Source organism: Phragmites australis, chromosome 20, assembly GCF_958298935.1.
Source record: "Phragmites australis chromosome 20, lpPhrAust1.1, whole genome shotgun sequence".
NCBI lineage: Eukaryota > Viridiplantae > Streptophyta > Magnoliopsida > Poales > Poaceae > Phragmites > Phragmites australis.
The window spans coordinates 9,157,584-9,176,555 of record NC_084940.1 but is presented as its reverse complement, the minus strand read 5'-3'; the positions used below and the strand labels follow the sequence as shown (position 1 = coordinate 9,176,555).

At 47.5% G+C, this 18,972-nt stretch overlaps 3 protein-coding genes across 4 annotated transcripts; 2 read left to right on the top strand and 1 right to left on the bottom strand.

Annotated features, from left to right (window-relative positions):
• The first annotated feature begins 1,504 nt into the window (after positions 1-1,504).
• On the top strand, positions 1,505-3,294 carry LOC133902221 (uncharacterized). The gene has a single exon (XM_062343827.1). It carries the CDS (start codon positions 1,717-1,719, stop codon positions 2,998-3,000), a length of 1,284 nt encoding a protein of 427 aa, XP_062199811.1. The 5' UTR covers positions 1,505-1,716; the 3' UTR covers positions 3,001-3,294.
• Positions 3,295-6,976: 3,682 nt separating this feature from the next.
• LOC133901993 (Golgi SNAP receptor complex member 1-1-like) lies at positions 6,977-11,369 on the bottom strand. Of its 2 annotated transcripts, XM_062343555.1 has the most exons (5): positions 11,072-11,366; positions 10,054-10,281; positions 9,763-9,927; positions 7,303-7,416; positions 6,977-7,216 (listed from the first exon to the last, which is right to left on the bottom strand). In XM_062343555.1, exons 1-5 carry the CDS (start codon positions 11,105-11,107, stop codon positions 7,103-7,105), a joined length of 657 nt encoding a protein of 218 aa, XP_062199539.1. In that variant the 5' UTR covers positions 11,108-11,366; the 3' UTR covers positions 6,977-7,102. The 2 variants fall into 2 exon arrangements, with proteins under 2 accessions (XP_062199539.1, XP_062199540.1); XM_062343556.1 differs by lacking the exons at positions 6,977-7,216; positions 7,303-7,416 and adding an exon at positions 7,931-8,380 and having other exon boundaries at positions 11,072-11,369.
• Positions 11,370-17,770: 6,401 nt separating this feature from the next.
• On the top strand, positions 17,771-18,972 carry LOC133901803 (probable CCR4-associated factor 1 homolog 7). The gene has a single exon (XM_062343309.1). The coding sequence runs from the start codon at positions 18,069-18,071 to the stop codon at positions 18,909-18,911; it is 843 nt and encodes a 280-aa protein (XP_062199293.1). The 5' UTR covers positions 17,771-18,068; the 3' UTR covers positions 18,912-18,972.

Below are 18,972 nucleotides of genomic sequence, written 5' to 3'. Positions count from 1 at the left end.
TCACCGTGGTCTTCTAAGCGCCACCCACGGCCACCCCAATGACTTTGTAATGCGTTGTCCAAAGACATTACTCCGACGGTGTGTGTCGAAACAGAATTTTGCAGCGGCATATTCAATGGACTTTTGCACTCGAATCTCCAAGGGGGTAAAATTGGATGGAGTTTCAGTTTGACAATGGTGGAGTTGACCTAACTTGAGCCGATTCAACATGGCTTAGTCAGACTTGTGCAAGAGCGGATTCAACGGGAGCTATCCTAAAACACTTGAGCGCACCCTAAGCCCTCCTATAATTTTTAAGCATGAAAAATGAAGAAGAGATGAAGAAGGAAGAAAAAAAAAGAAAAAATAGGAGAAGAAGAAGAAAGTTATGCCTCTTAAAATTTGATTTTAGATCCACCACTTTACTCGAGCAACGCCTAGTCCAAACCTTCACTGATCGAGACTTTTTTCTTTGGGAAAAAAGGTGATGGGTTTGCTCCAGTTCAGATAATAAGATAAAATTAATGTTCGACTGTATAATTACGGAAAAACACATGAAATTAAGAAATACGACACTTGGAGCGGTTTTGCCCTGTACATGCTTTAGAGGTCCAGGAAAGTCTACAGATGAGCCTACGACTGCCGCCTTGCTCCATCCAATCACTATGTTGTTGCCCTGCAATTTCTTCATGACACCTTCATGTCACTGCTAAAGCTCCTTGGCCGCCTCTGTGGCCTAGCCGAAGTCAGGGAAGGAACATACATTTGTATCTTTTTGGAAAAAAATTAACAGTTTTTTAGATGTTGTGACGTTATCTGATAGCTAAGTTCGGTTATGATTTTATTTCTCTTGTGTTGACTTCTTGCCACGTTATTGACCTTACTATACTATTCAATCTTTTCGCTGGCGTGCCAATTATCTGCTCTTATCTAGAAAAGGTACTACGGTAATATCACAAAACAGGACAAAGTCTACATCCTTTTGAAAATTTCAAGATTCAGTTCTACAATTGTTTTATGTTCAGCTCTAGGCTTAATCCAACTGATTGAATAATTTTCTACCCAAACAACTCAGCCTTACATCCTAGCTGATAACCACTAATCCGACACTGACCGAGCAGAATTCCGTTCGTAAATAGTGCGTTTAAAACCATACACGCACCAGAATCAAAATTAAAAATTTGTAATTAATGCAAACAGGCTCAATCAAAACCCACGTGAAGATAACCCTCTCAGCGTGTGAGGATCGTAACTAGATCCAAGCCGCAACGGATGCCTGTAGCCCGTATAGAAGAAAAAAATTATCAGCCTTTGTAGACACATGAGATATCAGGGTCTTTTATTTGTATTGAAATTTATATTAGATAGAAAAACCCAATAAATAAATATTAAGTGCAAAAAATAAATAAATGAGATAACCTATGTACACTCTATTCGGAGTTGCCTTCCCCGTAGCCGCACCGCAGGTGTTGGGTCCAGTGCAACGCGCCGCGGCCACCCTTCCCCCACCCCACCGCGCCCGAGCCCCCTTCGCCGCGAGCCAGCCAGCGACCCCCGTCACACCGCGTCAGAGTTATATGTACCATCCTCCCGCCGCGCGCCCGGCCATGGTCCAAAGTCCAACCTGAGCAAGGCGAACAAACCGCACCCCAAAAAACCAACAAAAGCCTGCGTTTTTTGCCCAAAATCTCGTGGTTTTCGGTGTGATTCATCCCCAACCCAAGGGGAGGCGAAGCGATGCCCGACGCGATGCCGGCCTGCTTCCGCGCCGCGGCGGCGCCCGGTGGCCGGGCGTCGGCCGCGGCGTCGTCAGGGTCTTGCTCCGGGGCGGGGACCAGCCTCGCCACGTCGGTCTACGAGACGCGCCTCGGCCTGGCCGCGCTGTCCTGGTCGCGCGCCGCGCTCGGGCTCAGCCTCCGCGCCGTGCTCCGCGTCTCGGCGGGGTCCTCCGTGCCCTCTTCCTCGTCCGACTACGGGTGCGACGACGGCGGCGGGGTGGAGTACGAGGAGGAGGAGGAGGCGACCGTGGCCGTGCGCGTGCGGCCGTGGCTGCTCTGGCGGCGCCGCGGGTCCAAGCGCTTCCGCGTGCGCGACCGCCGGGTGGACCTCGCGTGGGACCTCTCGCGCGCGCGGTTCCCGTCGAACGGGTCGCCGGAGCCGTCCTCCGGGTACTTCGTCGCCGTCGTGGTGGATGGCGAGATGGCGGTCGTCGCGGGGGACATGGCGGAGGAGGCGTACAGGAAGACGAAGGCGCGGCGGCCGCCGGCCCCGGGCCCCGTTCTCATCTCGCGGCGCGAGCACGTGTCCATGCGCGACGGGGGCAGCGGCCGCGGGCACAAGACCTGCGTCTCCGTCCGCGGCAAGGAGCGGGAGATCTCGGTGGATCTCGTGTCACGGGGGCAGGTGCAGGGAAATGGGAAGGAGAGGGAGCGGGAGAGGGACAAGGCCGAGGTCGGCATGTCGATCTCCGTCGACGGCGAGCGTGTGCTCCACGTCCGCCGTCTGCGCTGGAAGTTCCGCGGCAGCGAGAAGGTGGACCTCGGCGGCGGCGACCGCGTCCTGGTCTCCTGGGACCTCCACAACTGGCTCTTCCCCCAGCGCGAGACGTCGCCAACCGACGCCGCCGCCGCGCTCGCCGTGGTGGCGCCCCCGCCCGCGCACGCCGTGTTCGTCTTTCGATTCGAGCTCGGCGACGGCGGCGTCGAAGAGCGTGACTCGGCTGAGGCCAAGGAGAAGGAGTTGCTCGACAAGGCCGGGGGAGGCGGCGGAGGCTGGGCAGGCTACGTTGGTAGGTGGGGGAGAGGTGACTGGAGCGAGAGCAGCAGCAATGGGGAGCATCGGAGGAAGAGGGGGCAGGCGCGCAGGCTGGCGAAGGCGAGCTCCTCGTCCTCGGCGTCGGTGGCGTCCTCCTCCGCGTCCTGGGCGAGTGGCTCGACGGTCATGGACTGGGCTAGCCCCGAGGACGCCGAGTTGCAGCGCGGTGATGGCTTCTCCCTTCTCGTCTACGCCTGGAAGAACTAGTGTGATACTGTGATGGGCTAGTGGCTGCCGCGACAACGGCAGCGGCGCTGGAAGCGGCTCGCCAGCATTGTTTCGATTGATGATTGGTTCCCGATTCCGCGAGGATTTCTCTTCCAATTGTTGTAAGCTGCAATTGTTCAGCAATGTTCTTTGTTCAGTTTTGAGTGCTCAACTGACCAAATCATTTCTACAATTACATCATTGACAACCAAAGAAATGAACAGCTAGATAAACCATATTCTGATCCAGGGTCTATCCAAATCAGGTGGTGAATCGCTAAATTATACAAAATCATTAGTTCGTTTCCTTCATTAGGTAGCGCATTGTGGACTTTGAATTGCATCTTAATCTAGAGCTAAGTGATCGCACCTAATGGTTACATGACTAGATCTCTTCACTTAGAATAACCAGCTGCTGCGCTTTGTTTTCCTTGTCTCCTGTGCCACTTGCTGAAAAGATTGGATTTTTCGCCTATTATTGGCAACACCAAATTTAATCCCAATCATGGGCTGATAGCTGACAAAAGCCGGGTTGTTTGGATCGCGACGTTCACATGCTGGTGCTTCGCTGGGATTGTGGCTGTCAGTTCTCTTGTTAAGTGGTTCGAGTTGTGCAGTGGGGGCTCGCCTTGAGTGCCGCAGCGAAACATTGTGCTGTTCTTGGTACGCTGTCATGGAGCATTTAGGATGTGCTGATGGTATTTTGAAATGCTCTCGTAGTGGAGGTTGGGATCGTATTGTCAGATTTAAATTGAAGGATTTGCACCGAAAGCTCCCGGCTTTTTTCTTTCTGCGAAAATCGCACCAATTGTCATGCTTTCAGTTGCGGTGTGAGGGCCTGACGATGGGCCGATGTCGATCATTCTCTAGTTAAAGAGTTTGTTGAAAGGACTCTGAGGAGAGCTTGATGGAGTATTGTTGTTCCATATGAACAATGAAGAGGTGGATATTGAGGCATTGATCTAGCAGACATGTGATTCCTCCTCTCTTGGAAAAAGATAAGTGTTGTTTCGCTATCAATGGTAGAGAAATAACTGCAGAAGCTGGAGCAGTAGCCCAGATGCAGACTTCTTTAACTAGCAGTAGCCCAGATCCAGACTTGTACCGAGCACAGAAGCTTGGTGTCAGGATACCTCAAATTGCCACAACAGCAATGAGTTAGAGCATCTTCAACCGACTACTCATATTTGACCTTCTATTCCTCTTATTTAGGGACTTCTCATCCAGATTTCATCCCCTATTTTTCAACGTGTTCCAACTGACCTCTCATATTTGACCTCTATATTCGAATCATCTTTATTTTATTAATATTTAGTAACTCTCTCTCCTCTCTCACAAATGAGGGGTTAGATGAGGAGTCCCTAGATGTAGGGGGTAAAAGAGGAGATTTGAGGGTTTCTTAAATAAAGGGGGTCGGTTGGAGATTGATTTTTATTATTTTTTTTCTCAAATATAGGATAGAGGTAAGATGAGAGCTCGGTTAGAACTCAGCTGGGCGACAGGGCGAGGCGACTTGTGAGAGAGTGCCTTGCAAAGAAGGGAAAAACCATGGACCGGTGCAAACCACTGCACTCAATTCAGACCAGCTCTATCTTTGACCGGAACGGGGCGTGATTGGTTCTCCCGTTTCCAAATTAGTGCATTCATGTGACGATGTAGCACGCATCGTATACGGCAACTTCCCCCTGTCACGTCTCACGGAAATCTCGTCCTGAACGACCAGCCCGCAATAGTTGACCCCAATCGGACGCCCCTTTCCGTCACAAATATTTATTGTTTTAATTATGATCTGATTAATTTTTTTTAAAAAAAATCATCAATAGCTTCAAAATATTTAATTTAGAAATATAAAAATTACACATATAGATTTATCTTAAAAATACTTTTATAATAATATTTTTATTATATATTATAACTATAAAATAATAATTAAACTTGTATAATGATAAGTATTTATAATTAGAGGAAGTACATTAATAGTAGTGGGAGGTTAGTGCTGCTTCAAGCTTAGGTAATCACCCAGGCTAGGACTAGGGAGGAAGGATCATGGTTGTCACTGAAGCAACTGCTCCAAATCCAACCCCCTTTCCCCTTTTGGACCAAGCAAGTGCATGCGGTTCTGGGTGAACGCACGCTTCCGTTCGAAGTGTCCAACCGATCTTGTAGCTGAAGCACACGGTGGCGACGGTCCGCTACAGACGGCACTGCAGCCGCAGCAGGAGTGCAGGACAGCCGGACGCATTCCGGGCTGTTGGGTCGAATGCTCATCGGTTTGGCCAAGCACGTGTTGACACTTTCTCGAGAGATACCGTCGGCGACCGTGGCCAGCGTCACGGGCTCACGGCCTCGTGAGCGCATCCGGCTTGTACCTTGTTGGGGCGACCGTGGCCGGCGTTCCGGCCGGGACCCGGGACGGGCGATCGGATCCTGTGCAGTGATGAAGAAAATGCAGAGACGCTACAGTAAAATGTATTGGAAGGAGTTGCGAACTGTTGGATTCTGGTGCGCACAGTTATCCTCTGTATGACGGATCGGGCTCTTTGACGTGCCGAAGTAAAGGCACGAATGAACAGTAAAAATACTGTCATTAGAAAACTACAGTAAAAATACTGTACATATGCTTCTGTTTGCATACACTATAGCGGCTAATGTAGCTACTATTCATATACTGTACGCCTTTCCTTCGGCAAGTCGGAGGAGCCGGTCTCTGTATTACGGCCGCGCCCTCCCGTCCCGGGACTCGGCTCCTCTGCCGTCAGCTCACTCGGCTGTTTCTGTGGGCGCTCACTGGATGGATCATAGAACCCGTGTGCTCCCCAAAGCGCACGGCCGGATGGGATGGCACCGGGGACACCCGCATGTGGACGGGGCCCCGTGCTGCCGGCCGTCGACCCGTCGCGTCCCTCTTTCTCGGCAAATCCACCGCCGCTTTGGCCTCTTGCCGTCGCGTCCCTCTTTGTCGCAGCGACTCCCAGCTCCGAGCGCTGGGTTCCATCATCGTCCCGGAGAAATTTCGGCAGGTTTTCGTTGTTCTCCACCGTCTTGGGTCTTGGAAGTTCTTTTGGCTGCAGCATGTACGATGGACTGTAACTCTCGGCAAACGCCCAAGCGTGGTCTGGGCTCTGTAGGTCTCTGGCGGGAACCCAGCCTGCTATGCAAGTCCCAGTACTCTCTGCATTCTGTCGTTTCGATATGGCTATCCGTTGGCTACTGGCATACTAGGCTTTGGAAGAAACCAGTGGGGCGAATACACCGTGCGTGCTTGGACATTGCTGTTTGGTAAGAGGATTCAGGATGGGTTGGTTCACAGCATCATTTTATGGTTCTCTCGGACATCTTTCTCATCTTAAAGTTTATTTAGCAGAGCTCTTATAGCAGTTTTTCGATTGGAATCAGAAGAGCTCTACTAAACAGCAGCTTTCAGCTTTTAGCTCTTAAAAGAAAATTTCTAATCTAATTTCTTCGTGAAAACGTTTTTACATGATTCTCCCTCATTTTTCTAAAAAAAACGTTTGATAGGGATTCTGAATTCAGATTTTGAAGAAAAATGAGAAGAAAGTGAATCGAAACGGGTGAAATACCCTTTTGTGATTCTCCTCGTAGTGTTAAAAATAAAAAAGTTTTAGTGATTAAAACAAAACTTTCACGTTTTAACGTGTTTAACAAGGATTTAAAAAATCACCTAAGAATCTAAAACATTTGTCGCATCCAAACGGCCTCTAGTGCGTTAGGATTGGTCTATCCAGCCCATCAAACCAAACACTCCACAACTGGAAGCCTCAACCAACACCTGGCAGATCACAGGCTCACAGCCGCTGGTCAAGATCCATCCTTGATCCCGGATCTGGTTCAACATGGGACTAGGACTATCTAAGCAGCGTCAATTATTATTCGCTCGTCATGCCATATATATGCACAAGTACAGGGGTACAGTTCAGACTTGGGGGTTGCACTTGCACAGCTGGAGACATGATGGCTACAGCACAATCGAATGCGTAGTAACATTGAACCAATCAATATAGTACAGACACCAATCACGATTATCTGTACTGGTAGTGTGATCCCAAACTTACAACACTGTAATGCCTTTTGCTATCACAAAACTACTTAGACAACCAGTAGATGAAAATAAGGAACGCGCAGCCGGACGCGACGAGCGAAAGAATTATGGTGTCCATGGATTTCTTTCTTCTGATGGACGCAAGGACGTGGTTAATCTGTCAGGTTGAGTGAATATTCGTGAGGTGTACATCATAAGAAGACATAGAATGGATTGATTTGCCATAGCATATGTGACACATACCGTAGGAAGCCGGCTGCCAACATTGCTTATCTTCGTAGTAATGCCACCAAATGTAGATCTTTGAGTCATGAGAGAACCTAGTGTTGCTTGAGCTTGTGATATCACATTATCCATCTGGTATCAATCCAATGTAACTTTTCAGGCATACAAATGACGGCATTCATCATCATTCCCAAATTGCAAAACAAGTATTTTAGAAAAAGAAAAGGTTGTAAAACAGAAGGATTCTTAAAAGCAATTTAATTCAAGGCTTTGCTATCTAAAAAGTAACTTCTCAGCTAAAATGAGACGCTTTGACTACACTATCAGGAGCACATGGACTGTGGTGCTATTAACACGATTGTTTCAGGCCAATCCATGTCTTGAGGGTACGAATCTGGAGTTTATGGCACGATTGTTTGCATGTAGGTTCAGCCAGTACGTGCACTTTCGGTTTTTGGATTTTACTTGTCACTTGAATACAACAACAATACCAAAGCCTTTTATCCCTAAACTAGTTGGGGTAGGCAGTAGGCTAGAGATGAAACAAGTTCTGGGTTTTACCTTGTCATCACTTGAATAATGTTTTACCTTGTCATCACTTGAATAATGGAAGAATTTTTGTCAAACTAGTTCTTTGGTTCACAAATGAGAGTAAGAGGTAAGCATGTATTAATAAGTACAAAGTGCCAGGAGCAGAGACAAGAATTGGAGATTAGTAGTGTCAATTAACGTAAAAACAAACAAAATCTATTATATCTGTATACAATTGATCTCCACTATCTGCAATCAATATATCTTAATCTACCCTATAGCCTTTCCACATCATGCACAAATTTATAGCCGCTTGATTGCCTCACTTTTGCATCTTAACCATGCAATCGTTTGCTTCCTTAAAAACTTCAACTTTTGTTCATTGCCCTATTGTCATTGTGCACATTTGTCTAAAACTGTCCTGGGCATTGCAAGTGCCACTTCAATGCAGAGGATATCAACTGAGTCTATGAAACAACTGGCACAAAAAAATTGAACCAGGGTTGCCAGCACGAGGTTGGGAGCCCCCTCTCCCCTCCACCATTGGTAGTGCAACAAGAAGAACCTGCTGGCCAGCTAATTAGCAAATATTTGCAAGCAGAAGCCCCTAGGCCTCATATAGTATGGAATTTATATAAGCTGGGAAAGCACATAATACACACCAGCAGCAATAGCAAGCTGTAAGCCAAGTGTGCAGAGTCTAGACTCTGGATTAGCACTTTAGCAGGTAGATTGTTCAGACACTACGAGGTTCCAGGGGACCATAAATCTTACCCACAATGCATGGTATAAATTCAACTGTCGTTTCAAGCTTCCGCTAGATAATATGTTGCGCGGTTAAAAGAACATATTTGAATCAGTTTCCACCCCAATTATAGCCTCAAAGGTGAAGCGTGTTACTTAACGTTGGACATGCAACTTTAGATAGGAAACATTAGTGGCATGGACCTGTGGCATTTGGTTGTCTGGTTCTAATAAAAAAATTGCCTCAGAACAACGAATGCCACCATGTTGAAAAGGGGATTTGAAAACCAGTAAGCAAGGGTTGATGACTGGATGTTGATATACCTTTAACATGAACAGAACTATTGTGCTCTGGACTTGGTCAAAATATGTTTCATAGACATGTGTCATCGCTCATCGGCTAGTCTATTCAAGACTTGTTAGTTGTCAGTTCATGGTAAAACTCATTAATCTCCTACATCCTGACCTAGAAAGCCACTAGAAACTTTCATTTAAGAATGCAATCAATCAACTTTTTAAGCCAACAAGCAGGTCAAATTTGCAAATCATGAACTGTGGTTTTCATAATTTTGTTCCAGTTATTTCAGGTATGTCCAGAAACTAGGCAGGAACTTCTAGGTGTTTTCCTCTACAATGATACTAAGAGCTATGAAGTTTTCAACTTGTTTCCACTTTTTTTTTTAAAAAAAAAACACTATGGCTCACAAGCCAAGTTGATTTGTAAACTAATTTCACAAGCATATAGGTTTAGATTTAAAAATTACTCAATTCAATGGTAGATGGTACAGAAATACAACCAAGTGCTCTTTGAATACTATAGTCATGTTGCAGAACTACTTGGCATGCACAAATATATTGACATGGCAGACAAGTTCACTCAAAAAGATTCAACATAGGTCTAAAAGACAATATTGGCACAGTAGCATGAGTCCATTTCTAACACTTTCCAAAGAGTGGTAGTGCTGTAGTAAACAAAGGGGTGGAAGCACACTAGCACTGGATATTCCGTGGTACTTTAACTTCATGAGTGAAGTTCCTTATTTGATCTTGCCAAATGAAATTATCTCCCAATAAGAAGGGTCACACAAGTTCTAGTCCAAAGGCTTGAGAACTCATATTAATATGTTTATTTAGAAGGTGTGTCCTGCCATATTGTTCTCTCAAGAGGAATAGAACGATGCCCAAACAGGTGAGCATCCATACCTGTCCAGAACTCCTGCTAATTGCAGCTTGTTCCCTGAGAAGAGCTTGATCGGCTGAGTCTGACGCTTCTTCAACATCAAACTTTGTTCTGTCAAAATCTCTCAAGTCAAGGAGGGAAGCATGTTGTTGCTTCACTTTGAGGTTTGATCGAAGCCGATAGAATTCCTATATTGGATGAAACAAATCACGGAATCACAATGTAAGTCTGGTCGTTTGTATGTGGTGCTTTCTTAATCAATATATTGAAAATAAATTACGAAGAACAGAAGTAATGTAAGAGTAAACCGGGACCTGGGTAAGGTCTTGCAAAATCTCCATATGACGAGTCAGCGTATGAGAAAGAACATCAGAACCTCCTGACGATACCCAAGTTTGCATTTGTGAATTTACTTGCTGTAGTTGCTTCAGTGATCTTTCTATATCGGACTCGATATCATTCTCTGAACCATCCGATTTCATAGAAACCAATTTACGGTATGCAGTCATTTGGTCATCTAACTGAGCTTCCAGCCTCCTCGCCTGAAAGGGGGGATATACAATTTAAAACAAGGCAAACCATACACACCAATAACCAGACATGACAGAAAATCCGGATTAGCCTACAGCATCATAAACCATTAACGCATAAATTTAGCAAAGGTGGTAACACAGTATGCATTGGCATCTTTGATACAGAGTAACATTGGCAGTCTTAATGCAGATAATCGAAGGCTTTAAGTGCATAGATGCTAAAGAACATAGAAGTGAAAAGAAAGCCCACCACAGGAAAATCAGCCAGATTCTCTGCATCACGTTACCAATAAAGAAATAAAAATACATAATTCCATAATCAATACAAAACAAGTCTGTAACAGGACCATTTAGCAGGACAACAAATCTAGCCAATAAGCATTGAATCAGTGCCGCATTGCTCCAAGTTACCCCTTCACTAAGGATGAAATAGTAAATGGCGTTACAAGCGAACACCTGCAGCACAGTTTCTACAACAAGAGAGTGCGAGACTGACGGATTGTTGCAACGAGATACTAAATCAATTCACTTTTTTTTCTTGCGTACAGCATTCGCTCCATGATGAATAGACTACGGATTCAACGAACCCCAACACGTCCTCCTCTAATTTGCAAGACTCGTCCCTCGTCAATTCTGCGCGAATGGATCCCCGATCCGTCAGGGGAGCAGCGACATCCAGATCCCAGGGAGACAGGCACCTGCCGGGGCTACGCAGCGGCACGAGCAGGACCGGAAGCACCCGTGGAACGGGAACCGGGAGGGGAGGAGAGAGCGCGGGGGGGTTCGGCGGGCGGGTCACCTGGTTACGAAGGGCGTCCCAGGAAGACGCCTCCATGGCCCCCACCTCCTCCGCGTCGGCGCCGTCCTAGCCGTTCGTCGCTGCGGTGGCGTCCGGATCTCGCGCGCGCGGATGCGGGCGGGCGGGCGGGCGGCGAGCTAATCGGTGGGAGGGAGAGGCGAGGACGGGCGGACCGGGGTGGTTGGTGGTGCCCGATGTTGGAGAGGGAGAGGCGTCAGGTCGGGTGGCGCGGTCAACCGGTCGGGTGCGGGCCGAGCCCCGCTCCGCTCCGCAGCCGAGCCGAGCGGTGCCAGAGTGCCAGTCTGCCACCAATCACGAAGGGCTCCTTCAATCTTTTTTTTTTTTGTGTGTGTTCTATTAACCGGGACAGCGACGGGAGGTTCCAAAAGAGAGATAGTTTCCTGAAGGAAAAAAAAAAGATAAGAGATAGTTTGGGTGCACTAGACATCTTTGTACAAACTTAGAAGCTAGGGCATGACCACGGAGTTAGGAATGGGTGTAGGTCGATTCGTAGATTTACTCTAATTTAATGTAATTAATTAGTTAGTTATTTTGATTTAAAGTGAATCATGGATATCTATGTTGCGCGTCTATCCTTTCATAGCGTGTTACTTACCCAACCTCATTAGATCACATTGTGTCAACGATTGATGAATTATGAATCTTACGAATTTGTATAATAAAATGTAGATGTTTCGAGTACACTAAACAAAGGAATACACAGAGGGGTTACATAGATTCAGTCCTCATTTAGAATAAAAACCTTACATCATGTTCATATATTAATACGAGTTTATATAAGGGAGAGGGTGCGTGATTAGTCTAGATAAATCTAAATTTAATCGATAACTTACTTGCTCAGCTTCAGATGTCGTGTAAACAAGTTGACTTAAGATTATCCAATTTAGAGATTACTATGTAGGTAGGTTAATAGCATTTGATTACACTTCCCTGAAATCTCAAACGGTCAGCATATATCACAAAAGCAAAAAATGAAACAAATTTGTTATTTTGAGTGCTTCAAGCCAATTTATTTTTCGATTTATGGCTGCAATGCTAATTCACTGTTTAATATGGTGATTGGAAAAAAGTTTTTCAAACACTCTAAAATTCATATCCTAGAAAGAAAATAGAACAACAAAAAAGATTGAACCCGAATCGAGTCAAATAAATTTTCCATTCTGATCAGCGACTTAGCTTCTCCGATCGTCGGAGAAAGCAAACGAAAATTGATATCTCTCTTTGCCTCCTTCCCTTCCTAATTCCCATCTTCCTAAAGTGAAATCCTCAATCTGAGATACATGGCCTGACACAGCCACAGGCCCCACCAGGCACCGACCAGGAGTCCCAATACTCAACCTTGATAGTGTGTCGTGTAAGAAAGATGACTTGATATTGTTCGAGATATGAATTACTATGTAGTTAGCTTAATAGCATGTTGTCACAATTCCCCAAAATCCCAATGGTCAGCATATATCACAAAAGCAAAAAGGGAACAATTTTGTTATTTGCTGTGCTTCAAGCCAATTTATTTTTTGATTATGGTCGTAGTGCTAATCCACTATTTAAGATGATGATTAGAAAAGATATTTTTTAAACACTATCGAAATCCTAACCCACAAATAAAATAGAGCAATAAAAGAGATTGATGCCAAACCCAGACAAATAAATATTCTATTTCAGCTAGCAACTTGCTTCTCCGGTCATCACAGGAAGCAATGACAAATTGATACTCTTATCTTCATGAAGTGAAATCCTCAAGATGAGCGACATGGCCCGATAGAGCCACATGCCCCAACAGTTAGTGACCCAGGAATCCTAATCCCTTCTATCCACGTGCCCCAATAGTTAGTGACCCAGGAATCCTAATCCCCGGTCCTGACAGTGTCTCTTGTAAACAAGTTGACTTGCGATTGTCTGAGTTAGGGATTGCTACATAGCTAGCTTAATAGCATGTGGTCATACTTCCGTAAAATCCCAACTGTCATCATATCACAAAAGCAAAAAGAAAATAATTTTGTTATTTCCAGTGCTTGAAGCCAATTTATTTTTTGATTATCATTGTAGTGCTAATCCAATGTTTAAGATGGCAATTGTAAAAGAAGTTTTTCAAACACTTTGAAAATCCTAACCCACAAAGAAGATAGAACAATAAAAAGAGATTGAACCCGAACTGAGTTAAATAAATCTTACATTCTAGTCACCGACTTGCTTCTCTAGTCATCATAAGAAGCGAAGACAAATTGATATTGCTCTTTACCTCTTTCCCTTCCCAATTCCCATCTTCTTGAAGTGAAACCCTCAAGCCAAGCGACACGGCCCGACAGAACCATGGGTACCAACAGGCAGCGACCCAGGAGTCCGAATCTCCGGTCCTGACAGTGTGTCATGTAAGTAAGTTCACTTGAGATTGTCCGAGTTAGGGATTGTTATGTAGCTAGCTTAATAGCATGTGGTCACACTTTCCTGAAATCCCATTGGTCAGCATATATCACAATAGCAAAAAGAAAACAATTTTGTTATTGTGCTTGAAGCCAATTTATTTTTCCATCACAGCCGTGGTGCTAATCCACTATTTAAGATGGTGATTGGAAAATAAGTTCTCTAAACACTCTGAAAATCCTAACCCACAATGAAGATAAAGTAGCAAAAGAGATTAACCACGCATCGAGTCAAATAAATCTTCTATTCCGGTCAACGACTTAGCTTCTCCAATAGTTGGAAGGAGCAAAGGCAAACTAATTGAAATGTCCCGGGTTACCTCCAGTGCTTAAAGCCATTATTATACCAGTCCTTAGATCAGTCGCTGTTAAATAAGAGTCTTACAACAGGTATTATCAATACCATACAACACGAGGAACGGTGCATAATCTATCATCCTAATAACACATACAACACTAAGCCCAAGTGCATTATTAAAAGGGTCCACGATAACTGAGTACACAGCAAAGATAGCATGATGAACACGTCATTCCACAGGCAACTCGAGTGCGAACGCGAACAAGCCTACTCGTCTGCCTCACCGACTGCCTCGGTGAAGTCCGGGTCGTCCTCTGAAAGTTTAAGCAAGGGTGAGTACAAGAGTACTCAACAAGTCTCAACCCTTGCCCTACGGCAGGAGTACGAATACATGTATAAGAGGATGACAAGGATAAGCAGTAAGGTTGAATTTTGCAAAAAGCTAAGTTGTACACGTGCATGGTTCAATTTATGTAAACCGGTTTACGAAAACGATATCAGTAATAAAATATGGTTGTTCAAATTTTATTGTTGCTGGACACCCTGTCCACGGCAACCCATGGCACACGGCCGGACCTATATTCCAAAACAGGGCACACCTTGCCCACTCACGCAACCCATACTAGTTGCTGCAACCAAACCATAGTTCGTCCATGACCGTGGACACGGCTATTCGAATAGTTTTACCTCTGCAGAGTTGTACACTTTACCCACAAGCTGAGCTCGACAACAATCCACCGCCGTGGAAGCGCGACTCAACAAAGTCATTACCCATCACACCATCATTACACTACCACCTACGGGAGCTAACCAGGGATTCATGACCTTTAGCTAGGCCTCCAACCGAGTCGCCAAGCCTGCACTGCCTACACCTGCTCTATGTTTCCCCGCTGCAGACGATAGTAGACTAGCTAGGGGGAATTAGACTAAACCCTGCCCATACAGAGTCGAGTGGTTGTACTGTATAGACTCGGTAGGATGTCATATCAACTCGGTCCTTAAACGAGCCAAGGCAAACATCTCCTCATGGAGTCTGCCATACGGACAGCACTCCTCCCGAAGCCCATCACACCGACAGCACTCCGACTCCCTAAGCATTTCCGAACGAACCCTGATTTGCCCCAGCTCTAACCCCATCTCAGGTATTATCTTTATCATCCAACAGGGTTCTACCCAACCATAATCCTCACAACACCAACACCAAGTTTTACACCTTTGAAAAGCTAGATTTGATTAAGCATGAAGTAATGGTAAAGATTATCGTTCCTAATTATACTAGTACAAGGTAATCGCGTAGGCATAAGTAAAGTAGCCATGGCGAGATCCTAGGTTTACCAAGATTAAGCACACATGATAAACACGAATGGTTGGCTAAGCTACATTAGGTTATAACTAGATCAACAATTTAAAGTATGCTAACTAATAATATTGCATGCATTACATCGGGGTAAAACGGTCGCTACGGGTTGCGTTGATAAAACTGGGTTCAATATGGTCAAAGGGAAAACGGACTGAGACTTTTCTTCGTTGAAGTCCTCGAGGGGGTCCTGCTTGAACTCCTGAGTTCCTAGCACCACCTCCTCCTCCTCCTCAACGAACTCTCCGGCTTCTAAACGCGACAAACAAACAACAAAGTAACACAAAAATAAATACAAATAAATTATAAATAAATTTAGAATAAATATGAAAATAGTATGAATAGTTAGAGCTCAAATTTAGAAGAATATCGGTGGAAGAATCATTGAAATCAGAGTTGAAACGGAGAATTTATGGGCTTTGGAAGTTTGCCGAGAATTTAATTCGGGAAAAAGAAAAAGGGAAATATTCTTGGGATATTCTACTGAAATTCGGTTTTCTGGAAAAAGTGAAAGAGTACTATGCACGGTGGGCTGTATATGGCGTTGGGCTTGGCTAGCGGGCCGACCTTCTGGGCTGAAGCACCCCACGACGTCCGACGGGAAAGCTGACAGCCGGGCTAACGGCGTTAGCCGGCCGAGCCCGCCTGTCGGATTAGTACATAGAGAGGGGGAGCGGCAGCGTCGATCAGTGCAGTGATAGTCCTCCGGAGCGGCTCGGGACGGCGGAGCCGGGGGCTCCACGGTGGTGCGCTCGCCGGAGCCTCGCCGGAACGGGGCTCTTGGCCACCAAACTCGTCGGCGAGACCACCGGGAGGGAGAGGGAAGCACGGGGAGTCCATTTTCGCGGAGAACCGAGTGAGGGAGTGAGCGGAGATGGCCGACGGCGAGCGGCCATCGTCACAGTTCGGGTAGCTCAGTGGGCGGCTTGGTGAGGGCATGGGAGAGGGAGGGAAGTGAGGGGAAGGGTGGAGATGCTTGGTGTGGTGCTCGGTGTGGTGCTCGGTGGCCAACAATGGTGGTGTTTGGTAGCTCGGCTGAGGAGATCACCGGGGAGGTAATCTCAGCAGAGAGAGAGAGAGAGAGAGAGAGAGAGAGAGAGAGAGAGAGAAGGGGGAGAAGATGTGAGAGGGAGAAGCTTGCCTCAAGAGCTTGGGTGGCCGCGGTGAGGAGAGGCAGAGCTCAGCGAGGCTATTTATAGGCGGGGAGGAGGCGGGAGCTTCGCCGATCGAAGGACGGCGATGAGGACGCTTGGCGTGCTCAGCTGTAGGCGACTTGAAAGCGGTCGCAGGCTAGAGGACGGCGACCGTGTGAGCCTCTGCATGCACAGACCGAGTGTGCGAAGGAGAAAAAAGGGGGCCAGGGCTCGCGGTCGACAACGCGGCGTCCAGCGGTGTCCGACAGCCGGCTTTTCCACACTTGGTCGTCGTTGGTACAGCGGGGAGGTGACAAGCTAGGCCAGGGAAGGGACAGGAGGACAATACGGTGGGATGGCGTGCGCACCGTGCAGGCATGGGGGGTCATGCGCGTACGATGGCCAAGCGAGCTCTGAGCGCGTGTGCGTATACTGCGCGGGCATCATGAGGAAGGAGAAGGGGGGTCGCTCAGGCTAGGCTGGCCCAGCGTATGGAGAGGGAAAGTGGGCCGGAGAAGAGAGAGGGGGGGGGGGTGAGGGCGGCCCAGGGAGGGAGGAAAGCGGTCGGGCCGGGCCAGATGGATGGGTGAGCTGGCCGGGTGAGGAAAGGAAAAGAAGAGAAAAAGTAAAAATGGGCCAGGTGGAGAAAGGAGATTGGGCCCAAGGGAAGGGAGAGGGTTTGAGGTTTTTTTTTATTTATTTTTGGGAAAAAGATTTGAGGTGGTTTTGAATTGATTTGAAAGAATTTGTTTGAATAAATTTTGAAATTTGATTTGGTAAAAGTTTGGGATGTTACACTGATATTACCCTCAAGCCTTTTTTCCTTTCCAAATCCCATCTTGTTGTGAAACCCTGGAGCCGAGCGACACGACTTGACAGAGCCATGAGCCCCACCATGTAGTGACCCAGGGGACTCGATCCCCGGTCCTGACAGTGTGTAGTGCAAGCAGGTTGACTTAACATTATCTGAGTTAAGTATTATTAGTAGCTAACTTAATAGCATGTGGTCACCCTTCTCTGAAATCCCAACTGTAATCATATATCACAAAAGCAAAAAGAAACAATTTTGTTATTTTCAGTGCTTGAAGCTAATTTATTTTTCAATTACAGCCCTAGTGCTAATCTACTGTTTAAGATGGTGATTAGAAGCTAAGTTTTTTTAAACACTCTAAACATCTTAACCCATAAAGAAGATAGAGCAACAAAAGATATTAAACCCGGATCAAATCAAATAGATCTTCCATTCCGGTCCGCGACTTACCCTCTCCGGTCGCCGAAAGAAGCAAAAGCAAACTGATACTACCTCGAGCCTCTTTCCAATTCCCATCTTCCTGACGTGCAATCCTGAAGCCGAGCGACACGGCCAGCAAGCAACCTGGATTCCGAATCCTCGGTCCCGCTTGTCGGCTCGCCTGGCCCCGGCAATAATGCCCGCGGGCCCCGCTACAGTCCCCGCCACGTGGCACCAATCGTGCCCCGGCGGCGCAGGGCACCCACTTTCCCCATTCATCGAGTCTCCTCTCTTCTTCTTCCCCCCGAATTCCCCAATCGGACTCTCCTCTCCTTGCCGGATCTCACCCCCACCCCACCCCCGCCCATGGGAGCCTCCACCCCTCGCCGCTGACCGGTGGGCTCCAACGCTGCCTCCGCCCTCCCTCGCCCCCCGCCCTCGCTCGACCACGCGAACCCTAGTTGTTGTTGCCGGGAGAGCTCCGGCGACCGAAAAGGAGAGCAGAATAAAGCTCGAATCTTGGATGCACCCGAGCCGATGGCAACGCCCGCCGCAGAGAAACCCGACGAAGTGGAGATCCGCGAGGTGTGGGCGGACAACCTCGAGGCCGAGTTCGCCGTGATCCGCGACATCGTCGACGACTACCCCTACGTCGCCATGGACACGGAGTTCCCCGGCGTGGTTTGCCGCCCGCTAGGGACATACAAGTCCGCCGCCGAGTTCAACTACGCCACGCTCAAGGCCAACGTCGACATGCTCAAGCTCATCCAGCTCGGGCTCACCTTCTCCGACGAGCACGGAGGCCTCCCGGCCCTCGGCCCCGAGGGACGCCCCTGCGCCTGGCAGTTCAACTTCCGAGGGTTCGACCCCAGGACTGACGTCGCCGCCGCGGACTCCATCGATCTGCTCCGCCGCAGCGGGATCGACTTCGCCCGCCACGCTGCGGACGGTGCCGACGCCCGACGCTTCGCGGAGCTGCTCATGTCCTCCGGCGTCGTCATGAACGCCGACGTCCACTGGGTGACCTTCCACAGCGGCTACGATTTCGGCTACCTGCTCAAGCTGCTCACCGGTACAAACCTGCCCGACACGATGTCCGGATTCTTCGACCTCATCAAGATATACTTCCCCGTCATATACGACATCAAGCACTTGATGAGATTCTGCAATAGCCTCCACGGCGGGCTGAACAAGCTCGCTGAGCTGCTCGACGTCGCGCGGGTTGGAATCTGCCACCAGGCGGGCTCTGACTCGCTTCTGACTGCGCTCTCCTTCAAGAAGCTCAAGGAGGCATACTTCAATGGGTTAACCGAGAAATATGCTGGTGTGTTGTATGGGCTCGGCTTTGAGGGTGGGGAGACCACCTCTGCTGCTCACTGAGTAATGGATAGTTAAATAAAAGATGAACTATTTATGAAAATGGGAGAAATCTGTTTGGTGA